This window comes from Pongo abelii, chromosome 21 (assembly GCF_028885655.2).
Source record: "Pongo abelii isolate AG06213 chromosome 21, NHGRI_mPonAbe1-v2.0_pri, whole genome shotgun sequence".
Lineage (NCBI taxonomy): Eukaryota > Metazoa > Chordata > Mammalia > Primates > Hominidae > Pongo > Pongo abelii.
In genome coordinates, this window is record NC_072006.2 from 53,429,515 (window position 1) to 53,455,303 (window position 25,789).

Below are 25,789 nucleotides of genomic sequence, written 5' to 3' on the forward strand. Positions count from 1 at the left end.
GAGGTTCCTAGAGTGAAAATCATAGACAAGTGGTGGTTTCCAGGGGCTGGAGGGAGCATGCAAGGGGAGTTAGTGTTTCATGGGGACAGTTTAAGTTTTACAAAATGAAAAGTTATGGAGTTGGATTGTGGTGGCTACACATTATGAATAAACTGTACACTCAAAAGTAGTTAGCAGTCTGGGCAACATAGAAAGACCTCGACTGTACAAAAAATAAAAAAATTAGCTGGGCATGGATGTGCACACCTGTAGTCCCAGCTACTCAGGAGGTTGAGGTAGGAGGAAAGCCCAGGAGATCAAGGTTGCAGTGAGCCAGGATCACACTGCTGTACTCCAGCCTGGATGACAGATTGGGATGCTGTTGTTTTTTTTTTTAAAAAAAAAGGTGGTTAATAGGATGGTAAATTTTCTGTGTCTTACCACAATTTTTTACAATTTTAAGATGGAAACATGCCAAAAGGATACAAGAGTCACCTTGACAGGTCTTCTGATGTCCAAATTTGAAGTAATTTGAACATCAAATAAATGGTTGCAATGGATTGCGACCCAGAGTAGGAGTCCATTAGCTGACATACCGCCTCAATGGGGAGGGAAGGCGCCTCCATGCAGGGGCAGGGTGTCAGCAGAAGGAACATTGGACATGGAGGCTCATGGATGGGCAGTGGTGGTGGAGTCACATGGGATTGTCAATGAAGGACAAGGATGGAGGGTAGAGGTCTAAAGAGGAACAGGCTGGTCATGTGCTTTGAGGATGCCTCCCCACAAAACACTCCTTGATTACCAAGAGACATAGTGTGACCTGACAGTGAAGCAATCTGCCTGGGTCACCAAGGTTAACAAACTGTATGCCCCTGGAGTGACATACAGAGAAGAGCGCACCATTTCTGTGGCTTTCCTGCCACAAAAGTGCTGCCTAGGTCTGGTCACCATCATCCAGACCCAGGCTGAGGGTGTACTACAGAGAGGTCTGCGGGCTTCACCCCACTAGGACGTGAAACACAGACGCCGAGAGGACTGAAGCAGACAGCAGGAGAAAACTAAAGGCAACACATACCTCTTGACAGGGACCCTGGACCAGGAAAGGACAAGACACTGTTGGGACAGCTGGCGAGATCTGCATGGGGTCCATGGACTGGATGCAGTGTTCACTCCCTGACTTGGGGGAATATCTAAATTTTGAAGAGAGAGGGAGACTGGGGGAGACATGTACATGTGAAATTATGTACATATAATTTCAGTAAAATGTGCCTTTTCTCTGTGAAATTATTTTAAAATAAAATTTTAAAAGTTAAAGGACTAGGTGCAGTGACTCACACCTGCAATCCCAGCATTTTGGGAGGCTGAGATGACAGGATCGCTTGAACCCAGTTGGACTGGCCTGGGCAATGTAGTGAGACCCTGTCTCTCTCTTAAAAAAAAAAAAAAATTTCATTAGCCAGGAATGGTGTCATGTGCCTGTAGTCCCAGCTACTCAGGAAACTGAGGTGGGAGAAACACCTGAGCCCAGTCAAGGCTGCAGTGAGCTGTGATCATGCCACTACACTCCAGTGTAGGCGACAGAGCAGGACCCTGTCTTTAAAAAAAAGAAAGAAAAAGTAGTAAAGAAAGGCTATATACTGCTGGGTGCAGTGGCTCACACCTGTAATCCCAACACTCTGGGAAGTCAAGGCAGGAGGATCGCCTGAGGCCACTGCAACCCAGCCTGGGTAACAGAGCAAGATACTGTCTCAAAAAGGAAAAAAAAAAAAAAAAAACTATATTGTAATGTCTTACTATGCAAAGCTACTCATGAAAAACTTAAGCCAGGTGCAGTGGCTCACACCTGTAATCCCAGCACTTTGGAAGGCCGAGGTGGCCAGATCACTTGAGGTCAGTTCAAGACCAGCCTGGCCAACATGGTGAAATCCCATCTCTACTAAAAATACAAAAATTGGCCAAGCGCAGTGGCACATGCCTGTGATCTCGAAGCTACTCAGGAGGGAGGCTGAGACAGGAGAACTGCCTGAACCCAAGAGGAGGAGGTTGCAGTGATTCGAGATTGCACCACTGCACTCCAGCCTAGGCGACAGAGCCAGACTCCATCTCAAAAAATAAAAATAAAAAGAAGAAAAACTTACTACTCTGGTTTTGAACTATAATTTTTTACTGTAATATTTTTAACACTTAATGCTTACTTGAGTGTATTACCAAAGTTACCCCAGGCCACCCCTTTTTCAATGGAGTACCCAGAATGAGTTTTTTTTTTTTTTAATGCAGTCTCCCTCAGTCACCCAGGCTGGAGTGCAGTGGCGCGATCTCGGCTCACTGCTAGCTCCGCCTCCCGGGTTCACGCCATTCTCCTGCCTCAGCCTCCCGAGTAGCTGGGACTACAGGCGCCTGCCACCATGCTCGGCTAATTTTTATTTTTAGTAGAGACAGGGTTTCACCGTGTTAGCCAGGATGGTCTCAATCTCCTGACCTCATGATCCGCCTGCCTCGGCCTCCCAAAGTGCTGGGATTACAGGCGTTAGCCACCGCGCCCCGGCCCAAGATGAATTTTTATAAATAGTCAAAGACACAAAAGATCACACTGGTCAGCTTCCAGTGTCGCCACCACCAAGTACACTCCCTGCGAAAGCGCATCAAGTCAGGGCCCTGGGCTCAGCTTCTCTAAGAACCTTCAGTCTGGGGGAGGGTTGTGATGTGAGTCACAGGTCCAAGAATTCTTTTTTTGTTGTTTTTAAAGTCGTAAAGACACTTTTTCTCCTTTTACTGCTTTTCTCCTCAAAATGTTGCATTTCCTTCCGCCTTTAGCGTTTTCCATAACCTTCTGATCACTTTCAGTTATTCCGGCAGTACAATCATAGGCTGGCTTTACAGTGAAACCTTTATAATCTTCTTCCACTTCTTCTAAAATTAAAAAATGAAAACCAACTAGCCCAACCCTCAACCAGGCTGGAACACATGTCCTCCTCAGTGCTCAGTTATGGTGAGAGATGAGGATGCCCTGGGAAGTGTCCGGCAGTCTCCTCTCAGCTCCTTGGGGTCATTTCTTTGGGTAGCAATGTCAGGTCTGGATGGGGCACAAGTCCCTACATCCAGGTGCCCAACATGCCTCTCAGAGGCAGCAACGCTTCCCAGAGGGGCTGGCCCTGGTCCCCCCACGACGAGCTTCCATCCCCTTACTCACATCTTCCCTTATTTTAGTTACTGCTCAACAGGACCAAACACTTCATTAGTAGCTGTTTATTGATCAATGGTTTGATATAAAGTTATTTCAGATCTTCAGATTTTTGCCCAGACGGAATCACAAGCATTACAAAGTTTTTTCTTAAAAATAAAAAAAGGATAGGGGCAAGTTGGGAGGGGACCAACCTAGCAGTAGTGGCATTTGAGAATAAATTAACAAAAAAACTTTAGTATTACCATTTATTGATGAGAAACACTAAGTTTTACTTACATTCCACGGGGAGAAAAATTCCAGCGTAAACAATGAATGGAAGCGGCACTTAACTCGCAGGGCTACCAGGCTTTCCATACGGACCACACGCAGAGCCTCAGTGCACACACTTCTGTGTACAGTAACACAACATCAAAAGCAACACAGCTGTATAGAGAAACGCAGGTCATTCTTTTCAGCCCTAATGGAGATGTAATTAACAGTATCGAGCACTCTGGAAAATCAGTCTGCAGGTTTATATGGACTACATGGAGATCATATCCTGTAGTGTAGTGAAAGCTAAGTCCTCAAGAGCCATATGTATAGATACACAATGTTTTTTTTAATAATCTTTAAAACAGAGATCAAAGTTCATTTAAGTCCTGTTTGCATTAACAAAAATAAAAATGAAATAAAAATGGAACCAAATGATTAGCATCTAAAGTTTAAAATTCCTAAATTGTCCAATTTATACAACTGTGGGAGACTTATTCAAGGTTTCTGAAAGTCCAGGACTGTTTCAGCTGAACCAGAGGGCACACAATTTGCATCACTGAAACTGTCCTGGGTTAGTCAATGAAATAAAAATGTCTAACCACATACACATGGATATGATCTTTGTCGGTTAGATTATTGATAAAGTCAGTCTCAGACAAGTTTCCAAACTGTGCTATATAACTAGATACAATTGAGAAATTCACAAATGAAAATTTTATATAGTGTCATATCAATCAAAAGAAAATAATGAAACTAAGAATACAGATCACTGTTGGAAGAGAAAGCAGTGGTGATGGTGTGGGTACTGCAGGAGGTGGTGGGGCCATAGCACACTAGAAAAGTTGGGTCACGCTGAGTAGGAAGCATTTGATTTTCTCTGGTGCTTTTAGCTCTGGGGCCGGTCAAAGGCCTCTCTCTGGCATGGCTGTCCAGGGTTTGTCCCAATGTGTCTGAGTGAGCCAGCTTGAGAAGGGGTCGTGCCGTTTCTTCTTTCACACAGGGGGAAAAAAAAGACCAAACACGGAGGTGCCCAGGGTGTGGATCTGCTGGTGTCCCGGGAGAACCAGCTAGCTGGGCAGCCCTTCTTCCCCACAGGCAGCTGCTATTGCGTAGGGACCGCCAGGTCACCGAGTGGCCATCACAACAAACCCCAGCACAGTCCAGCCCGGCCACAGCCGCCTCCTCGTGTTTCTGTTGTCTTCCCTGCTGCTGCCCACATCCTTTACCCACCGTGTCTCTCGGCCCACTGGAGGTATCAGAAATTCCAAATTTTCAAAGCAGTTTCAGTATATTCAGTATATATGTTGGGATTTTATAATGGTTCATGGCCAGAAAAGGTTCAGCACCTCCCACACCTTTAAGGAAGAAAAATGAAAATGATGCTAGTTTTGAAACGTAAGAGAATTAAAGTACTGTTAAAAATGAAAAGAAATTGGCAAACATCAGGAAGTACAATACTAAAAGCCCCAGTTTATGATAACAAAAGTTTTCCCAGGATATGCCAGCAAGTAAAATAAGCAAGGAGGGTGTGTGTACTTATCTCTGCGGGGGAAAGGAAGAAAATGAGGGAAGAAATATATGTCTATATTTGTATAAAGAAACATACAAGAAAGATACAGGAGAAACTAGTAAAAATGTGATCTATGGGGGAGGCGGTGGGGAGAACAGGAGGGATGGGATGGGGGCTGTCCGAGGGGAAGACTGTACCTTGTAAAATAATACAGAGTTCTGACCATGTGAAGGTATGACCAACTCAAAGAGGTTTTTTTGTTTTTTTGTTGGGATGGAGTCTTGCTCTGTCGCCCCGGCTGGAGTGCAGTGGCGCTATGTTGGCTCACTGCAACCTCCGCCTCCCAAGTTTTAAGCAGTTCTCTGCCTCGGCCTCCCAAGTAGCTGGGATTACAGGTGCCTGCCACCACACCTGACTAATTTTTGTATTTTTAGTACAGACAGGGTTTCACCATCTTGGCCAGGCTGGTCTTAAACTCCTGACACCTCATGATCCACCCGCCTTGGCCTCCCAAAGTGCTGGGATTACAGGTGTGAGCCACTGTGCCCAGCCTCAAAATGTCTTTTAAAAGTAGAGCTCTCTGCCCAGAGAATTTGGAAAACTTTAAGGCAAAAGGGCCAGAAAGTAACTCAGGCAAATATTTCCCCGCTGAGTCAGCAGATAGTGTGAACTCAACACAAACAAGGGGCAGCCTCCCCATCATCAGCGCCTTCCCCTTCATCAGTGCACTCACACAGACATTGGTCCGTTTCCTGTTCTTGGCATCTCTGTACTTTGTTGGTCCAACTCAGACAGCAACTTTAAGATGTTCAGCGCAGCCTAGTGGGATGGAAAGAAGGGTAAAGCCACAGCCACCGCTTGGGACCACAGCACAATACACTGGTCAGGCAGGCAAGAGAGTTCCTGCTGCCCAGCAAACAGGTGGCAACTTCAACTCTGGCACTACTAAATAAAACTTTGAATTTTTAATTTAAAATACAAATTAAAAAATATTCAGTTACCTCATTGAATCATAACCTCTGAAAATGTTACATTTTTCCTTCTAGTATTTTTAACCTTGTGGTAACCAGACCGTATAAATGTTATATCCTGCTTTGTAACAAAAATCTATCATGTATTTTTCTTTCTATAGAGATACAGGGTCTCACTAAGTTGCCCAGGCTGGTCTCAAACTCCTAGGCTCAAGCGATCCTCCCACCTTGGCCTCCCAAAGTGCTGGAATTACAGGTGTGAGCCTCCACACCCGGCCTATCATGTATTTTTCTTATTACGTTATCTTCGGAGACACTGTTTTGTTTTGAAACGGAGTCTCACCCAGCTGCCCAGGCTGGAGTGCAGTAGTGCAATCTTGGCTCACTGCAACCTCCACCTCCCAGGTTCAAGCGACTCTCCTGCCTTGGCCTCCCAAGTAGGTGGGATTACAGGCACACACCACCACACCTGGCTAATTTTTTTTTGTATTTTTAGTAGAGATGGGGTTTCACCACGTTGGCCAGGCTGGTCTTGAGCTCCCGAGCTCAGGTGATCCGCCTGCCTCAGCCTCCCGCAGTGCTGGGATTACAGCGTGAGCCACCGCGCCCCACCCAGAGACATTAATTTCATGCATGCATGATGTCCCATCAAGTGAATACACCGCAGTTTACTTAGATTTGTTGATCTGATCAATTCATTTTCTCAGTTTTCTTATAACAATAATTTCATCTGAACAGAAGACCAAAGCAAGTGGTTTTCACAGCTGCCAGAACGTGGACCTGCAGTTCCTTGTTCTGGTGAGAGATGAAGTGAGTGCAGTCTCTGGGTGAGCTGCAGGATCCCAGTCGCCCCTCCAGGCCAGCAGAAAAAAGGAAGGGAAAGGTGGGCTAAAGCTGATGAGTTCTGATCAAGAGTGAGAAATCGATCCAATCAGCTATGACAAAAAGTCTTCAAAAATATGAACACTATCAAACGATTCATTGCTCTCAAGGTCTATGGGACAATCTTTCTCCCATCTTCCTCAGGCTAGTAACAAGCTGAACCAAGGCAGGCTCCACATAAACACACAACACCCCAATCCCTCACCCAAGGTGTGACGTACCATATCATGGCAGGACTCCACATCCTTGCCGATACCATGGCTGATCAGAGGTGGCTGAGAGGAGCAATTGATAAGAGATACAAATTCGTTCTTGTTGTTTTTGGGGAAGTCTTTGTATTCAACCTAAGGGGGAAAAGAGAGCTGAGGCTAGGGTAGGGAACAGCAAGTATGAGTGGGCTGGAGGGCTGCAGCTCCGGGCCCCACAACCAAGATCACCAGCTCTTCTCTCCAACTCAGCCCGACTGTGGCCATACTAACACCTGCCCTGTCAGCCCAGAACCTTCCAGGAACCTAGGTGTCTGCTCAGAAGCCCAAGACTGGGAGAAGCCATATCCTTTCCTACCAGACAGAAGGTGTCAGCACGATGAGTCTGTTCTTTGAAATCCAAATTTACAACCACTGCTAGTGGTTAGAGGCTTTTAGGGTTGGCTTGCATTTTGAAATCTTATTACCAAAGGATAAAGATATTTCTCTTACCACATATGCTTACAATACTTCTATATCTCCTACCCTTCCACCACTGCTCCCCAGCCCATCCCTGGACAGAACTTGATTTAAGAAAAAAGTACAAAGTTCAAAGTTCATTTTCTGAGAGAAGCCAAAAGATGACTGTCCTGAGGCACAGCCATCACAGCTCAGGCCAGACAGTTACCTGGAATCCCTGGACTCTGGAAAGATAGTCCAGTTGCTCAGAAGGTCTCATGAGAGGTCCATGGGGTACGTGGCCTGAAGAGATGTTATTCTTTAAAATGGTCTCGGCTGTGGGCGAGGTGCCCCCATACAACAACTCTCGGGCTATCATGGCAGTTACCGTGGCCTTGGCAGGATTCGGAGCTGCCCTGGTAAAATCTTTGGTGTGATGTCCTTGACTAACTCCTACAGCCTGGGCGACCTCGGGCACCATGGGAAGAATTCCAGCAGGCAGCTGCTGATGACTTAGATAAGGCATCCTGAACTCGTCCTCTTTATTACCTGGGAGGGACACACACGGTAAACACGAATCCACATCCACAGCCTGGAAAAACGCGATGACACCATCAAACCCCACGCTGGCCCTCCCCTTGGCATGCATGGCAGCGCAGGGAATCAGGGAATAATAAAGACACTTTGCATGTGGGACCTCACTGGCTGGGCTCCTGCTGTTATTCAGGACCCATGCAAATCCCAGAATCACGTTCAGAGGAAGACGATATTAAGATCACACTTACTAGTCCCATTTTCATCCCCAGAGCCAGGTTCAAAAAAGGTTACTTTTCTTCCATCCCCTGGTTTCTTTATGGGTGTCTTAAAAAAGAAGAAGAAAAAAAAGGCCATGAGCATAAATCAGATCACTGAAAAATTAGCTCCTGCTGTCTAAATCTACACAAAGTCCAGTCAGCAATAACTGTGGCAATCGGCAGAAAAACCCTGCCCCACCTGACCACTGGCACCCTGACAGACACCTGGGCAGAGCCTGCCTCCTTCTCCTAATGCACCCTCCTGCCCACACCCCTGCCCACAAAGAGCATCTAACAAAGTGCACTAACCTGTGAATGCTGAGCTGCACTCTGCACCCACAGGAAGACGGGAAGCATTTAACCAGAAAGAGCAGAGATGCTAGACGGTAGAGCCCACCGAGGTGGGGAAAGAAGCTTTCAGACTGAAGCTAAACAAATAAATCAAGAATATTTCCTGGAGCTGATATCCAATTAAAAAATAAGGTGACATTCCAAAATTAACACCCTTATGGGGAAAATGTTATTACCTAAGAATTTTGTCAAACACAACATCACCTTTCTAAGAAGTAACAAAGGACACTCTGAATGTCCTACAAGATTCTGAAATGAAAAACCCTAAAGCCAAGTCTAAGATCTATACTGGTGGTATCTGAGGTCCCAGTCAGTTATTAACTGGCCATGACTGATGCTGTTTCTGTCAATATGACTGGCAGACATGAATGAATCAGGCCTGATTTCAAGTTTATCTCACCAGGACCATTCAGTGATGGGAAAGAAGAAGGTCAGCCATGGCTTTTGCTGAGGTCCTGCTTACCACTTCTGGCAGACACGAATTTTTCTTTTTACGTTCCTTTTTTGTTGTTGTTGAGACAGGGTCTGTCGCCCAGGCTGAGTGCAGTGGCATAATCACGGCTCACTGCAGCCTTGACCTTCCAAGGCTCAATCCTCCCATCTCAGCCTTGTAGCTCAGGCTACAGGCACAAGCCACCATACCTGGCTAATTTTTTAATTTTTTGTAGAGACAGGGTTTCATCATGTTGCTCAGACTGGTCTTGAACTCCTGGATTCAAGGCCTCAGCCTCCCAAAGTGCTGGGATTACAAGTGTGAGCCACCACACCTGGCCGTGAATTTTTCAATAAGGGATTATTTTCATCTGATGTTTAACTCACATAGGAAAAAAGAAATCCCAAACCTAAACTTTGGATTTGGCCTGTCTCTACTGTCACACTTATTTTGCCAGAAAAATCAAAGCCTGTTCCACAACTAATGAAAGCCTAACAGTTATAAATCTTTCACACAGGCTTCATTTCTAGAGTGCAAATCACACTTAGTAATTTCAATCCTAATTACCCTTCATCCTCTCATCCTACAAATGGAGAGGAGCAAGCTGCCCTCCACAAAGCGTTCCCAGACCACAAAGATACTGACACAATCACGATCTAACCCAGAGCCTCCTGGGGCCAGTGGACATGCGAGGCCCCACTGAGCACATTATGGTCCAAATGGATGAGACACTGCTCAGCAGGACTCCTTGATCTGTCAGGAGGATAAAGCCTTCCCTTGAAGCCTGCCCCTGGAGGTGCCCCAGTTCCCTAGGGTGAGGCGAGAGACCATCTTGCAATCAGAGAGCCCACACCACTCACCTTCTCCTCTGACTTGAGTGCAGGTTTGGTGGGCTGCGCCTGCGGGACTTTGAAACCAAGGATCTCCAGCATGTTCTCGGCTGCATTGCGCTTGGCCACCTTCTTGTTGGTGCCCGTTCCTTCTGCAGTGTGGTTTCCAACCTTCACCTGCACAAAGAAGTCAAAGCACAGACCAGTGCTTAAACCTTCAGAATAACAACCAGGCAGGAATTGGTGTGTCAGCAAAATAACCCAATTATGGTCAGAAGCAAGATAACAGCAGTGCCCCGAACCTGGCCTCCTCGTCTGTGAGAGAGCTAATTATTAAATAGTCAGGAGTTTGGGAAGCTGGCTGTTAAACACAGCCAGTATTAAACGTTTAATTATATAAGCTGATAATTATTTTAACAGAGGTAATTTTTGACTGCATTTTATAATCATCTGTGTTCTGAGGGTCTGTCCAGCTATTGCATTTGTACAATGGAAACAGTCTGTGATGGTGAACTACTGCACATCTATTCCCAGCATTGCCATCAGAAGTATCACTTTGAGAGCTTGAAATCAGCCATGGTGGGACTATTTATACCACAGAAATATACAAATGCTACGTATCAAAGATCATAAGTTGTTTATTGTCTAACTCTAAACCTACAATGATGAAAAGGTTAACAAAGCAGGTTAATCTTAAAAGCATGAGAAGTCTGCAGCCATTACATTGTAACTAGCACAAAAAACTGAAATATCTTCCCGTCTTTGAAAACTATCCAATTTAGCAGAGAAGCCACTCATATCATTTACAAATGAGTGATGTTACATGTCTTCACTGTTTCACTTTTTCTTTTTTGGGGGAGACAGGGTCTCACTTCGTCACCCAGGACGGAGTGCAGTGGCATGATCTCAGCTCACTGCAACCTCCACTTCCCAGGTTCAAGCGACTCTCCTGCCTCAGCCACCCGAGTAGCTGGGATTACAGGCATGTGCCACCATGCCTGGCTAACTTTTGTATTTTTAGGAGAAATGAGGTTTCACCATGTTGGTCAGGCTGGTCTCGAACCCCTGACCTCAAGTGATCCGCCATGCTGGGATTACAGGCGTAAGCCATCAAGCCCGGCCTGTTTTACTTTCATCTTACCTATTAACATAAATAAAAAATATCAACCAGCCGGGCGTGGTGGCTCACACCTGTAATCCCAGCACTATGGGAGGCTGAGGTGGGTAGATCACCTGAGGTCAGGAGTTCGAGACCAGCCTGGCCAACATGATGACACCCCATCTCTACTAAAAATACAAAAATTAGCCAGGCGTGATGGTGGGCGCCCGTGAATCCCAGCTACTCGGGACGCGAGGCAGGAGAATCACTTGAACCTGGGAGGCAGAAGCTGCAGTGAGCCGAGATCACGCCACTGCCCTCCAGCCTGGGCAACAGAGCAAGTTGACTCCATTCCCCTCTACCCAAAAAAAAAATGTATCTCAACCAGTATTCATGCTAGAACCAAAATCTCAAATCTACAGTATGGATTTGTCAATGACATGAGCAACACCTTTGCTGAACTGGATAGTAATAAACCATTATGTGTTGTCTGATTTTATAACACTATCGTTGGTGACTGTCACACTGAAATATGTATGAAATTTACAATAAAGTGTATATTTATAAATTGTACTACACATCCTGTCAGTAAAATTTATAAAACACACATATATATGTCAGTATAATTTATAACGCATATCCTTTGTGTCAGTAAAATTTATAACACACATGTATATAACACCCATGTATATATATATAACATACATATTCAGCTCATTCCACCAAACCACCCTCCCCGAAGAAGAGTTGGTTGTTAAACATGTTCCAGCACATCACTGCTTACAACCCCCTTCCAAGTTGATTGTAATAACAGGCACCTGGCTGCTAAAACCAAAAGCCCAGGTCACAAGACTCAGAGAGTCAAAGAAACCATTCCCCGGCCTGGACTAAATTCCAACCTGGCCATCTACCAGCCATTTCATCTTGGGCAAATTACTGATCCTCTCAGCAAACTGCAATTTCCTTTTGTGGAATGAAAGGATCATTCTTTTCCTACCTTTTGACTGCATAGGTAAAATATACGAGGTCAACTTTCTAAGTTATAAATTGCTATACAAGAGATAAGGATTCTGTCTTACATCAGAAAGCACTTCAATTCAAATCACAATTAAGTTAAGCTGCCTACGTGAAATGACCACTTAGCTTTGAACTTAATCAGCTAAGTACAAAGAAATGTTCCATACTAATCTGAAGTGTCACCCAATCTAAGGAAGAGGCAACCCTAGATTCCAGACTCCACAAGAATTAGGAGGAAGAGGAACAGATCTCTTGATACTACTTACAAAATTTACCTTTGGTAAAGAGCAATGTCATAAACCTTCAAGGAGATGTAATGAAGAAAAACTTCGCCCAGCACCCACCACCCCAGGACTCTTTCTTCCAAATTTCGGTGCATCACACCCACATTCCCACCAGTGCACCCAGCAGTAGTGCTGGTGTGCAGACATTCCATTCATTTTTTTAAGCATTAAGATAAACAACTTAATCTTTGATATGTAGCCTTTACAGATTTCTGTGGTATGTTTAAGCTGTCAAATTATTGCAAGCCACAAGGTCTTAACAAGGATCACAGTTGGCTGGGCGCGGTGGCTCACGCCTGTAAACCCAGCACTTTGGGAGGCTGAGGTGGGAGGATCACAAGGTCAGGAGATCAAGACCATCCTGGCCAACATGGCGAAATTCCGTCTGCTAACAATACAAAAAATTAGCCGGGCATGGTGGCACGTGCCTGTAATCCCAGCTACTCGGGAGGCTGAGGCAGGAGAATCGCTTGAATCAGGGAGTCGGAGGTTGCAGTGAGCTGAGACAGCACCACTGCACTCCAGCCTGGGTGACAGAGTGAGACTCCATCTCAAAAATAAATAAATAAATAAATAAATAAATAAATAAATAAATAAATAAATAAGGATCACAGTTGCTGGCAGAACATGGCCCACAGGATCCAGCCTCCCCAGGAAGGTGTCCAGGCCTTGAACCGCCATCAGCCCCCAAGGCTGGACATGGTCAGAGGAAGGGGTGCCCATCATCCACGCTGACCCACCTGCATCACAAACTCCCTGCGGCGCGGGAGGCCTCGCTCTGTGAGGAGCGTGTACTCTGGCTCCTTCTCCTTTTTTGCCTGCTGGATCTGGGCCAGTCTGCTAATCGGATTGATCCCCTGGCCATATTCTGGGCTTGTCTGTGGCTGAGGAACAAACAAGGCAGAAACTCTGTAATGTTATTCACTGCATGAACCTGGTCAATTCAGAGATGAGGATATGAGAGGAGATAAGAGATTTTGGGTTGACCTAATGGCTCAGAATTTGATTCTTTTTAATTTAACATTTTAAAAATGAAAAGATGCTTTATTTTTTTATGATTGTTCTAGGTGATTTTAAGGTCTTAGCAAACCAACATCAACATTTCACTAAATGAAACATCACTATGACTGTGACCGCTGCTTTTTAACATATTTCAACATATGACAGTAAATGCGCAGAAAAAACATAAAACACTATTCCCACAACTCCCCAAAAGTCTGAGCTATGATGGGTTCCCAGTTTTCTTGAAGAGAACTCAAAATCCAGAAACCATTTTTAAAAAAAGCTCAAGCTGATGCCACATGGCAAGAAGAATCTCAGAATCCCAGCTACGTCCTTGTGGCCCCCACCTTTTGCGCCAAGGAACCCTCACTCACTCACTCACTGACCAGAAGTGACTTCCAGGCTATATTAAGCAAAAAAGGGAAACAAAAGGTATACATAGTATGCTTTTATGTAAGAAAAATTTGGATCTTGATACAGCATGAAACTACATATACTGAAAATCACAAAGTCCCCCATGGAATTATGTCCCCTTTCTGGAGTTGGGGAAGGGGTCAATATAATGCTTTGATAGATCCATTAGTGTGGCTCAAAAATCCAAAAGAAAAGGCACACAGCAAAATGTCTCACTCCCACCCTCCCACTATGGGCCTCCTGCCTGGCACGAATCTCCTCCACCTTCAGAACAGCAACATGGTCACTGAGACACAGGCACTGTTATTTCACCACGCGCCCCACAGACCGGCATGGCGTTCCTGCCCAATACCCCACTGTGATGGCCAGGGCTGTGATGAGCGCCCTCCTGCACAGATGTGTGTGCCCGTCTGCAGGTACCTCTACTGAACTGACACAATGTCCTTATCTTACCTAACAGGTGGCTCTTGCAGCACCTCTAAGGGGTCTGGCAGGCCTGGGGTGCAGCATGTTGGTCTCATCCCCTTTCACCTTGAGGACAGCAACCAGCCTTCTAAACCCCCCACCCATCTATAGGTAATGAAAACACCTTCTGTGTTCAGAAAAGTTCTCACCTTGACTATGGGTTTTGTTTTCTTTTTGATTCTAGGCTTTACTCGTTCAACTGCAGGCAGGGGCGGTAACTTCTTCAGCTCCTCAAGAACAGCTATGGCGGCATTTTTCTTTGAAATCTTCTTGCTTTTCCCTTCACCTTCCCCCACAAACTCCCCAACCGAAACCTTGGTCACAAAGTTCTTCATGTGGGGTGGGCCACTCTCCCGGGCCACCTGTTTCAGAGGGAAAGACTGAGTGAAAGCGGACAGACACTTATTAAAAGCTGCAAGGCACACTGGCTGGCACACTTCACACAGACACAGGGAAGGGGAATCAAGGACAAGGCCTACTAAATGAAAGGAAGCGGGGATCATTTCAAATGCTTTCTCGCCTTTCTTCTTACTTCTCAAACTGGTTTACGCTCTTGAGTCTGGTGAGTCCCAAACAGTCAGGCATGAAATAGGGAGACCTTTTTATTCCCATGTCCCTGGTTCACAGGCTGTCCTGAGTTTAGTGTGGTCCACTGCAACCGGCAAAAAGGAAGCTAGCCCAGCAAAGTCCAGAAATAAATGTAGCACAAATGCTCAAGTTTAGTATCTGCTCTGAGCCTCCAGCCAGGACTAGGCCTACTAAATACTGGCTGCTATGTGGCCACAAAAGAGAACGAGACAAATCTCTAAACACCGATAAAGAGGGATTCCCTGCACACAGTAAGTAAAAAAAAAAAAAAAAAATCAAACCACTAAAGAGTGTATATGGTATGGTAGCTTTAGTTTAAGAAAAAAAGGATTTTATACGAATATCTATACATATAAAAACAGACACACATTTATAAGCTCATTTTTGCAAAAAAAAAAAAAGAGGAAGGATAAAGAAATCAATGGGCTGGACATGGTGGCTCACAGCTGTAATCCAGCACTTTGGGAGACCGAAGTGGGTGGATCACTTGAGGTCAGGAGTTCAAGACCAGCCTGGCCAACATGGTGAAACCCCGTCTCTACTAAAAATACAAAAATTAGCTAGAGGTGGTAGTGCACACCTGTAATCCCAGCTACTTCGCAGGCTGAGGCACAAAAATCCCTTGAACCTGAGAGGCGGAGGTTGCAGTGATCCAAGATCACAACACTGCACTCCAGCCTAAGCGATAGAGTAAGACCCTGTCTCAAAGGGGGGGAAAAAAAAAAGCAAGCAATGGGCCGGGCACGGTGGCTCACGCCTGTAATCCCAGCACTTTGGAAGGCCGAGGCCAGTGGATCACGAGATCAGGAGATCGAGACCATCCTGGCTAACACGGTGAAACCCTGTCTCTACTAAAAATACAAAAAAAATTAGCCGGGCGTGGTGGCAGGCACCTGTAGTCCCAGCTACTCGGGAGGCTGAGGCAGGAGAATGGCGTGAACCTGGGAGGCGGAGCTTGCAGTGAGCTGAGATTGCGCCACTGCACTCCAGCCTGGGTGACAGAGCGGGACTCCGTCTCAAAAAGCAAGCAATGAAATTAGTTACCTACAACAGGTGTGAGGGATTAGATAGACGGGATGAGATGGGAATGATAATTTTGACTTCTGGAAGCATTTACTGTTTTACATATTAAAGAAATTAAGTCAACAAAGATGGGAAAAGAATCTAAAATTAAACATGAACAGAAACTTAGCTGCATATTAAAGTGATTACAATCTCCAAATGGACCAAAGACCTACACAGAGGCGCTAACATGTACAACTCTCAGAAGCAAAAATGGGCAAATCTTCATGACTTTGGGTTTAGCAATTGGTTTGTAAGATATGAAACTAAAAGCAATCAACAAGAGGGGAAAAAAAATGCTTAATCAAACTTTAAAACTTCTGTGTATCATGGACATTATCGAGAAAGTGATTACAATAACATAGAAAATCAGGCTGGGCAGGGTGGCTCATGCCTGTAATCCCAACACTCTGGGAGGCCAGGTTGGGAGGATCACTTGAGCTCAGAAGTTCAAGACCAGCCTGGCCAACATAGCAAGACCTTGACTCTACAAAAATAAAAACAAAATTAGCCAGGTGTGGTAGTGTGCCCCTGTATGTAGTCCTAGCTACGTGGAGGCTAGAGCAGGAGGATCACTTGAGCCCAGGAGATCAAGGCTACAGGGAGCTATGATCACACGACTGCACCCCAGCTTGGGCAACAGAGCAAAACCTCATCTCAAAAAGTAAAAAAAAAAAAAAAAAAAAAAAAAAAACTTAAAAATCTAACTGACATTAGCCAAGACACTCAAAAAGAAAAATAAAGTTAGAAGACTTACACTACCAGATTTTAAAACTTCCTATAAAGTCACAACAACTAGGATATGGTTTTGTGTAAGGATAAACAGATCAACAGAACAGCATGAAAAAGACCCGCACATATAAGGTCACTAGATTTTTGGCAAACACACCAAAACAAATTAAAAATCTCTCTTAAAAAAATAGTACCAGAGCAACTAACTAGGTATCTGCATGGAGCGGGGGGAAAAAGAAAAAAAATCAAACCAGGATCTCTAACTCATACCACAAACAAAAATTAGACCTAGGATCACTTAAATGTGATCTAAACTAAAACTACAAAGATTTTATAACAGAAGAAAGCCTCCAGACTGTAAGGTTGGCAAAGAGTTGAACACAAAAGATATCCACCATAAAGAAAAAAGAAATTCCTCAAAATTAAAAACCACTAGCCGGGCGAGGTGGCTCACGCCTGTAATCCCAGCACTTTGGGAGGCCAAGGCGGGCAGATCACGAAGTCAGGAGTTCGAGATCAGCCTGGCTAACATAGTGAAACCCCATCTCTACTAACAATATAAAAAATTAGATGGGCGTGGTGGCAGGCACCTGTAATCCCAGCTACTTAGGAGGCTGAGACAGGAGAATTGCTTGAACCCGGTAGACGGAGGTTGCAGTGAGCTGAGATGGCACCACTGCACTCCAGCCTGGGCAACAAGAGCGAAATGCCATCTCAAAAATAAATAAATAAATAAATAAATAAAATAAAATAAACTGCTCATCAAAAGACATTTAAAAAGTAAAAAAGGGGGCCGGGCCCGGTGGCTCATGCCTGTAATACCACCACTTTGGGAGGCCAAGGCAGGTGGATCACCTGAGGTCAGGAGTTTGAGACCAGCTTGGCCAACATGGTGAAACCCCATCTCTACTAAAAATACAAAAATTAGCTGAGTGTGGTGGCACGTGACTGTAATCCCAGCTACTTAAGAGGCTAACACAGGAGAATTGCTTGAACCCCGGAGGCGGAGGTTGCAGTAAGCTGAGATCGCGCCATTGCATTCCAGCCCAGGTGACAGAGCAAGACTTTGTCTAAAAAAAAAAAAAAAAAAGTAAAAAACGGGCCAGGCTCATTGGCTCACTCTTATAATGCCAGCACTTTGAGAAGGCCAAGGCAGGTGGATGGCTTGAGTCCCGGAGTTTGAGACTAGCCTGGGCAACATGGCAAAACCCCGTCTCTACAAAAAAAAATACAAAAATTGGCCGGGCTCAGTGGCTCACGCCTGTAATCCCAGCACTTTGGGAGGCTGAGGTGGGCAGATCACCTGAGGCCGGGAGTTTGAGACCAGCCTGACCAACATGGAGAAACCCCATCGCTACTAAAAATACAAAATTACCTGGGCGTGGTAGCGCATGCCTGTAATCCCAGCAACTCAGGAGGCTGAGGCAGGAGAATCGCTTGAACCCAGGAGGCAGAGGTTGTGGTGAGCTGAGATCACGCCATTGCACTCCAGCCTGGGCAACAAGAGCGAAACTCTGTCTCAGAGGAAAAAAAAAAATACAAAAATTAGCCCAGTGTGGTGGCATGTGCCTGTAGCCCCAGCTACTTGGGAGGCTGAGACAGCAGGATCACTTGAGCTCAAGAGGTCGAGGCTGCAGTGAGGTGAGATCGTGCCACTGCACTACAGCCCAGGTACAAAGTGAGTTCTTTTCTCTAAAATCAAATAAAATAAACTTGTGATTTCAAAATATACATATTTCCTAGCTCTATCTCCTAACAGGGCCTAGGAGCCATGGCTCTCCAGCAGGAACAAGCATGCTAGCACCCTGTCCTGTCTCTACACACCACTCCCAATTAGAAGGAACCGGAACTTCTTGGAGGAATGGCCAAGACCATTTCTATTAGAAATTTATGTTTCCATTGGGGCTAAAGCTAGAGCAGGGGAAGTTCAAAGTGAGGCTAAAACATTTTGTTGCATCAGAAAGCATGGAAGTTCTCAAAATGTGAAGAGGGGAGGTACAAAGGTTATTTAATAAAGGACTGTCTCAGCCAGGCGTAGTGGCTCAAGCCTGTAATCCCAGCCTGGGCGACAAGAGCAAAACTCTGTCTCAAAAAATAAAAAAATAAAGGACTGTCTCTTCAACAAACAGTGCAGGCACAATTAGACATCCAAATACAAAAAAAAAAAAAGACAAAAACATCCCTTACGTCACGGTATATATGAAAACTAACTCGAAATGAATTATAAACCTAAACGTAAGAGCTAAAACTAAAATTTCTAAGGAAAGTGACTTTAGATTAGCCAAATGTATCTCAGCTTACACAAAAATTATTAACTATAAAAAATTTAACAAACTACACCTCACCAAAATTCAATACTTCTGCTCTTTTTGAAAGTCACTTAAAATCAAACGACAAGCCATAGACTTAAGACAAAATATCTGCAAAATACTTATCTGAGAAAAAACTTGAATTCAGAATATATATAGAACCTCCAAAACTCAATAATAAAAAGACACTCAAAAAAACTGACAAGATATAAACCTATATTTCATCAAAGAAAATAGTAAAATAAAAACATGAAAAGAAGCTCAGTATTGCTAGTCTTCATGGAGATATATAAATTAAAACCACAACAAGATACTACTGACTACCTGCTAGAATGACAAAAAAAAAAAATTTTTTGTTTTTGAGACGGAGTCTCACTCTGTCACCCAGGGTGGAACGCAGTGGCACGATCTTGGCTCACTGCAACCTCTGCCTCCTGGGTTCAAGCGATTCTCCTCCCTCAGCCCCCCCGAGTACCTGGGACCACAGGTGCGCGCAACCATGCCCACCTAATTTTTGTATTTTTAGTAGAGAAGGGGTTACACCATGTTGGCCAGGCTGGAATAACTAAAATTTTAAAAGCTGACAATACCCAAGTGTTGGCGAGGATGTAGAGCAACTCAGACTCTCTCATATATTGCAGGTGAAACGCACAATGATACATCTGGTTTAGAAAACAGTTTGGCAACTTTTTTTTTTTTTTTTTTTTTTTTTTGGAGACAAAGTCTCACTCTGTCGCCCAGGCTGGAGTGCAGTAGCATGATCTCGGCTCACTGTAACCTCTGACTCCCAGGTTCAAGCGATTCTCACGCCTCAGTCTACTGAGTAGCTGGGATTACAAGCACATGCCTGGCTAATTTTTTGTATTTTTAGTAGAGACGAGGTTTCACCATGTTGGCCAGACTGGTCTCGAACTCCTGACCTCAAGTGATCCGCCCACCTTGGCTTCCCAAAGTGTTGGGATTACAGGCGTGAGCCCATGAGCCCAGTCAACTTCTTATAAAGTTATTTATTTATCATGCAACTCAGCAAATCCACTCAAGTATTTATTCAAGAAAAATGAAAACATGTCTCCACAGATGTATATAAATGTTTACAGTAGATTTATTAATAATCACCAAAAACTCACAACAATACAAATCTTCAACTGGTAAATAAATAAATACACTATAGTGTGTACACACTATGTAACACTCTTGGTGATAAAAAGGAACAAACTACTGAAACACACAACAGCATGAATAATGACTCCAAGCTAAGTTAAAGAAGTCAGACAAAAGGCAATGTACTCTATTTTCTATTTATGTAATATTCTTAAAAAGGCAACACTATAGGGACAGAATGAGATCAATGCTTGCCAGAGCCTGAGGATAGAGGGGAGAGACTGACTGCAAAGGGACACAGGGAACTTTACTGGGTGGGAGATGTTCTGTTTTGACTATGGTGCTGGTTACAGAACCATATACACTTATCAAAACACATCGAACTGTGCGCTTACACAGGGTGACTTTCATTGTAAATCATACCTCAAGAAGCCTGACCACCCCTTCATCCAAAAAATAACTGATGGGGGCATATTAAAGGGCACAAGGGCCAATTTAAAGGACAATTTGGACATCAAAATGGGTGACGATAACAATGGAGTAATACTTTGGGTAAAAAAAAAGCAGCAATGCATCTATACTGATATAATTACTATAAGAGGGGAGGAAGGAAACTTTTTCTTTACTGTAGAATGCCAGCTTGGAAATGCAAAAAATCATCATTTTGACATCTACCACAGTGATAATCAATGCCAGCAAGAATCATCAAGATCCCTAGGGCTGGGTGTGGTGGCTCACGCCTGTAATCCCAGCACTCTGGGAGGCCAAGGTGCATTCCTAATCCTAGCTACTTGGGAGGCTGAGGCAGGAGAATCATTTGAACCTGGGAGGCAGAGGTTGCAGTGAGCTGAGATCACATCACTGCACCCCAGCCTGGGCAACAGAGCGAGACTCCGTCCCCCCAAAAAAAAAAAAAAGATTGCTGGAACCACCAGGGAGACCTGTGAGGGCCCAGCCTTCAAACATCTCCTCAGATGTTAGGAGTTAATTACAAAGTGACAGGAAGTGATGCTCTGAGAAGGATCAATATCATTCCCATGGTGATCCTGCCAAAAAACACATAACCAGACCTAATCATAAGTAATCCATCAGAAACACCCAAATTGAGGGCCACTGTACAAAAATAACTGATCTTTAAACATGTCAATGTCATGAAACACAGAGAAAGGCTGAGAATGTACTGCAGATACTAAAGATACTGCAGAGACTAAAGAGAAAGGTCAGCTAAATGCAAGGTGTGAGTCTGCATCAGACACTAGAGCAGAAGAAACATTTCTATAAAGGACATCATTGAGACAACTGGTGAAATGTGAATGTAGGATGTGTATTAGGTAACAGTACTATAGCAATGCTAAATTTCCTCTACTTAATAGATTGTGGTTATTTAAGAGAATGTCTTTGCTCTTAAGAGATACATGCTGAAATATTAGGAGTTAAAGGGTATGATATCTGCCACTTTCTGTCAATCCAGCAAAGTAAAAAACAGAAAATAAAATAATATGTGTATTTATGGAAAAAGAAAAAGCAGGCTGGGTGCAGTGGCTCACGCCTGTAATCCCAACACTTTGGGAGGCCAAGGCAGGCAGATCACTTGAGGTCAGGAGTTGAAGACCAGCCTGGCCAACATGATGAAATCCCATCTCTACTAAAAATACAAAAATCAGCCGAGTGTGGTGGCGTGCACCTGTAATCCCAGCTACTCAGGAGGCTGAGGCAAGAGAATTGCTTGAATCTGGGAGGCGGAGGTTGCAGTGAGCCAAGATCATGCCACTGTTCTCTAGCCTGGGCAACAGAGTGAGGCTCCATCTCAAAAAAACCAAAAGGAAGGAAGGAGCGAGCAAATATGGTAAAATGTTAACCACTGGTTAATCTAAGTGAAAGTTATATTCATTGTCCTATTCTTGTAACTTTTAGATAGATTTGAAATTTTTGAAGTAAAAAATTGAAAAACTGTCTAGGTAAGATAAGTGTGCCTCCAAAATGGATGTCCTTTTTTTTTTTTTTTTTTTTTGGTGTGGGGGAAGGAGGTAGCGGGGAATTGGGGTAGGAATTCAGCACAGCGGCCAGGAGAAGAGATGTGGGAAGGACCTGGCCTGCTTAGGCACCTGTGGACTGATTTTAAAGAACTCCCATAGGTGCCGCCGACACCCAAAGGCAGAGATTCTGAAACACTTCTTCCCACAACAGTGCTTTCCCTGTCCTCAGGTTAGACTTTGGAGGGACAGGTCAGCCACCCTGATGGCTCACTCCAAATTCGCAGCCCACCCTGGCCCTCTCCAATGGCTTGCATTGTCTGCCCACATCAAGATCCCTCCAATCTAAATCTGAAGGATCACCTGGATTGCATGTGGTGTGAGCATGTCACAATTGCCTCCCGATGACCGTATCCATCAGCACCATCATATTTTCTAACTAAAACTGTATGTTTTATCAGAAGTCAAACTGGCTGGGCACGGTGGCTCGTGCCTGTAATCCCATCACTTTAGAAGGTCAAGGTGAGTGGATCACCTGAGGTCAGGAGTTCAAGACCAGCCTGGCTAACATGGTGAAACCCTGTCTCTACTAAAAATACAAAAATTAGTCAGGCATGCTGGTGTGCACCTGTAATCCCAGATACTCAGGGGGCTGAGGCAGGAGAATTGCTTGAACCCAGGAGGCGGAGGTTGCCATAAGCCAAGATCATGCCTGGGCAACAAGAGCAAAACTCCATCTCCCCCCCCCCAAAAAAAAAAAAAAGTCAAGCTGTATATATTCTTCCAAAAAACTGTTCCTGTCTTCCCCTATTAAAACACCTAACGAAGCTTCCTATGTGACAGATTTAATTACTTAATCAAAAATTATTCTGTTCATTTATTCAATAACTATTTCCTAAACATCTAATACATGCCAGGCAATCTTCCAGCAGCAAAAGAAAGGAAAGACCTTGCTCAACATAATGCAAGCTAGTGAAAAATTCCTGATATGTGAGTTAATGAATATAAGTACTCATGCCACCAACTACATGCAAGCTGTGATAAATTACTTTAAAAGATCACCACCAGAGGGCACTCCTACAATTCTTTTATGTGACTACTGTTAATCCTGAACACAGCCAAATCTGAAACCTTAACAAAAGTGAAGGTGGAAAGGAAGCAATCTGACCCCAAATCCCACAGAACAAAAACATAAAATAGCAATCTCTTAAGTTTCCAGAAATCTCAGTGACTCTGGGTAGCAGCAAGAGTGAGCAGGTGGTAATAAGCTTCTCAGGAATCCAAGGCTCTGGCCCAAGCCGTCAACTCTGAACATGAGGTGACCCGGGAAGCCAGCCAGGCATCTCCCACTCCTCATGGTCTTGGTACCCCTCCCCTACAACCTGCAAAAATCCACTCTCATGACAGACTATCTGTCAGCAGGGGAGAAAAGCAACACTTCTCCCCTTTCCTCAAACAGGTGCCGGGGGAGACCTCATGACTCCTTGGGATGCAGCTCCCATCTTTTTCCCACTCAACAGTGAGCCCAAACAGGCATTCTGAATGTCTCCCTGTCTCATTCCTTCCCCAAGTACATCCCAGCCTCCACTGATGGAGGGAGAAAGGCCAGGGAGGGAATGTAGGGCCAGGTGAGAAGATTCCAGCCCTAGATCCATGTGGGGGCTCTGGACTCCAAGAGAACAGTGTAAACCTGCTCTTGCCTGCTGAGGGTGGAGAGGCAGGAATGAGTGTCAGAGGAATGGAGAGGAACAAACAAGCCCTCATACCCAGGTGGGCCACAGTAGGGAGCCCTGGCAACTACCATCCCACCTCTGGCCCATGGCAGTCAGAGAGGCATCAGCAGGGTGAGGTGAGAAATCATCATCACTCAGCCGAAGGATGGAGCACTGAAGCTGGGTAAGTTTAGGGTGCTAGCACATAGGAGGAGAAGGTATACATCACCTGTAACTGTAAAGAATACTTCAAAGATATTTTACAGGAATATAAGCTTCAGATAGGCTTTTTAAGAACTAAGCCATAATCAAGCACATAAATCAAAAGAATCTGCAAAGAATCTGCTGTGGGTCAGACCTTATTTCTAAGGTAAACATTAAAAATTCTCCCTTACTGGGCCGGGCATGGTGGCTCACGCCTGTAATCCCAGCACTTGGGAGGCCGAGATGGGCGGATCACCTGAGCTTTGGAGTTCGAGACCAGCCTGACCAATATGGAGAAACCCCGTTTCTACTAAAAATACAAAATTAGCTCGGCATGGTGGTGCATGCCTGTAATCCCAGCTACTCAGGAGGCTGAGGCAGGAGAATCGCTTGAACCTGGGAGGTGGAGGTTGCGGTGAGCCAAGAACACGCCATTGCACTCTAGCCTGGGCAACAAGAGTGGAACTCATCTCAGGAAAAAAAAAAAAAAAAAAAAGCTCTGAGTTGAAACCTGAGCGCCGCCAAGATGCCGGCTTATCACTCTTCTCTCATAGATCCTGACACCAGACTCATCGGAAACATCACTGTTACCTATCAGAAGTCAATTCAAAGGACCTGCCCCCAGAGAGACAAAAGATACAGATACTGTGGATGAAGCCATCTATTACTTCAAGGCCAATGTCTTCTTCAAAAACTATGAAATTAAGAATGAAGCTGATAGGACCTTGATATATATAACTCTCTACATTTCTGAATGTCTGAAAGAACTCCAAAAGTGCAATTCCAAAAGCCAAGGTGAGAAAGAAATGTATACACTGGGAATCACTAGTTTTCCCATTCCTGGAGAGCCTGGTTTTCCACTTAACGCAATTTATACCAAACCTGCAAACAAATCAGAAGATGAAGTGATGAGAGCCTATTTACAACAGCTAAGGCAAGAGACTGGACTGAGACTTTGTGAGGAAGTTTTCGACTCTCAGAATGATAAACCCAGCACGTGGTGGACTTGCTTTGTGAAGAGACAGTTCATGAACAAGAGTCTTTCAAGACCTGGACAGTGAAGGGAGCCTGGGCAGCCACTGTCTCCAGAGCCCTGGGCAGCATTTTCCAGCAAGATGTACACAATCTTTTGCCTTTATTCGTAAAGTTTTATACAGAAGAGAGAAGAGCATGTCTTTACTTGAAAAACTCTTGATCAAGAATTTGGGTGGGAGAAAAGAAAGTGGGTTATCAAGGGTGATTTGAAATTTTCTGCAGCATTAAGCTGCTGCTTAATAAGTAATAAAAAAAAATTCTCCCTTACCTCCCTCGTCCATTTGGATGGCCTATATTGTCTTTTAAGGCAATATATATTAAAATATACCTTATTTCCCACTTTGAGCAGACAATTCATTGATTATTGTTTTTAGAATACAAGGTCTCAACAACAAATGAAGTTATTAAACAGGAATTGAGGGCAGACGCTAGACAATGACAAAAACTGAGTCCTTTTCAAAATTACTCTGAAGAGACCTTTAGGGACCACAAATGCTTCTGAGACTGATGTAAGCGATGAACTAGCCCCTCCACCCTTCCCTATCCAGAAGAAAACACATATGAACACTAACACAACCAACTTCAGACCGCTTCAGGAGGTCCACACACCAACTGAAGCCATCATGAACTCTCTACACATCCATGAATGCCCCTTAGTTAGGGACTCCCAGAAGAGAATAAACACTGCTTCACTAAAGTATGAATCTTAAATTTGGAGGTTCACATTATGTGAAGATTATTCCAATGATATTTAGGGAAAAAAATCACTCTTATGATGAATGCTAACAGGATTTTATAATACAAAGTCCTACATGTAAAATTAGCTTACCTCAAAATTCACAGGCAAGTTCCGTTTAAGTGCAATCTCAAACACTTGACTTATTTCAGATTTATTGAGATTTTCTTCTTCGGATTCTCTTCCATTCTGTAAGAATAATTGTTTAGCAGTTAGCTCTTATTAA

At 44.3% G+C, this 25,789-nt stretch overlaps 1 protein-coding gene and 1 pseudogene across 12 annotated transcripts in view; one reads left to right on the forward strand and one right to left on the reverse strand.

Annotated features, from left to right (window-relative positions):
- Positions 1-3,213: 3,213 nt before the first annotated feature.
- STAU1 (staufen double-stranded RNA binding protein 1) overlaps positions 3,214-25,789 on the reverse strand; it is a 74,881-nt gene continuing 52,305 nt past the window's right edge. For 7 of the 12 annotated variants that reach the window (XM_063720440.1, XM_024238529.3, XM_024238526.3 and 4 more), the window contains 9 exons: positions 25,657-25,752; positions 14,261-14,491; positions 12,971-13,114; positions 9,861-10,007; positions 8,208-8,283; positions 7,652-7,971; positions 7,000-7,122; positions 5,659-5,744; positions 3,395-4,770 (listed from right to left, as the gene is read on the reverse strand). In XM_063720440.1, coding sequence (XP_063576510.1) covers positions 4,755-4,770; positions 5,659-5,744; positions 7,000-7,122; positions 7,652-7,971; positions 8,208-8,283; positions 9,861-10,007; positions 12,971-13,114; positions 14,261-14,491; positions 25,657-25,752 — 1,239 coding nt within the window. In that variant the 3' untranslated portion in view covers positions 3,395-4,754. 12 annotated transcript variants of the gene reach the window in all.
- Positions 24,304-25,061, forward strand: LOC100438464 (actin-related protein 2/3 complex subunit 3-like; annotated as a pseudogene).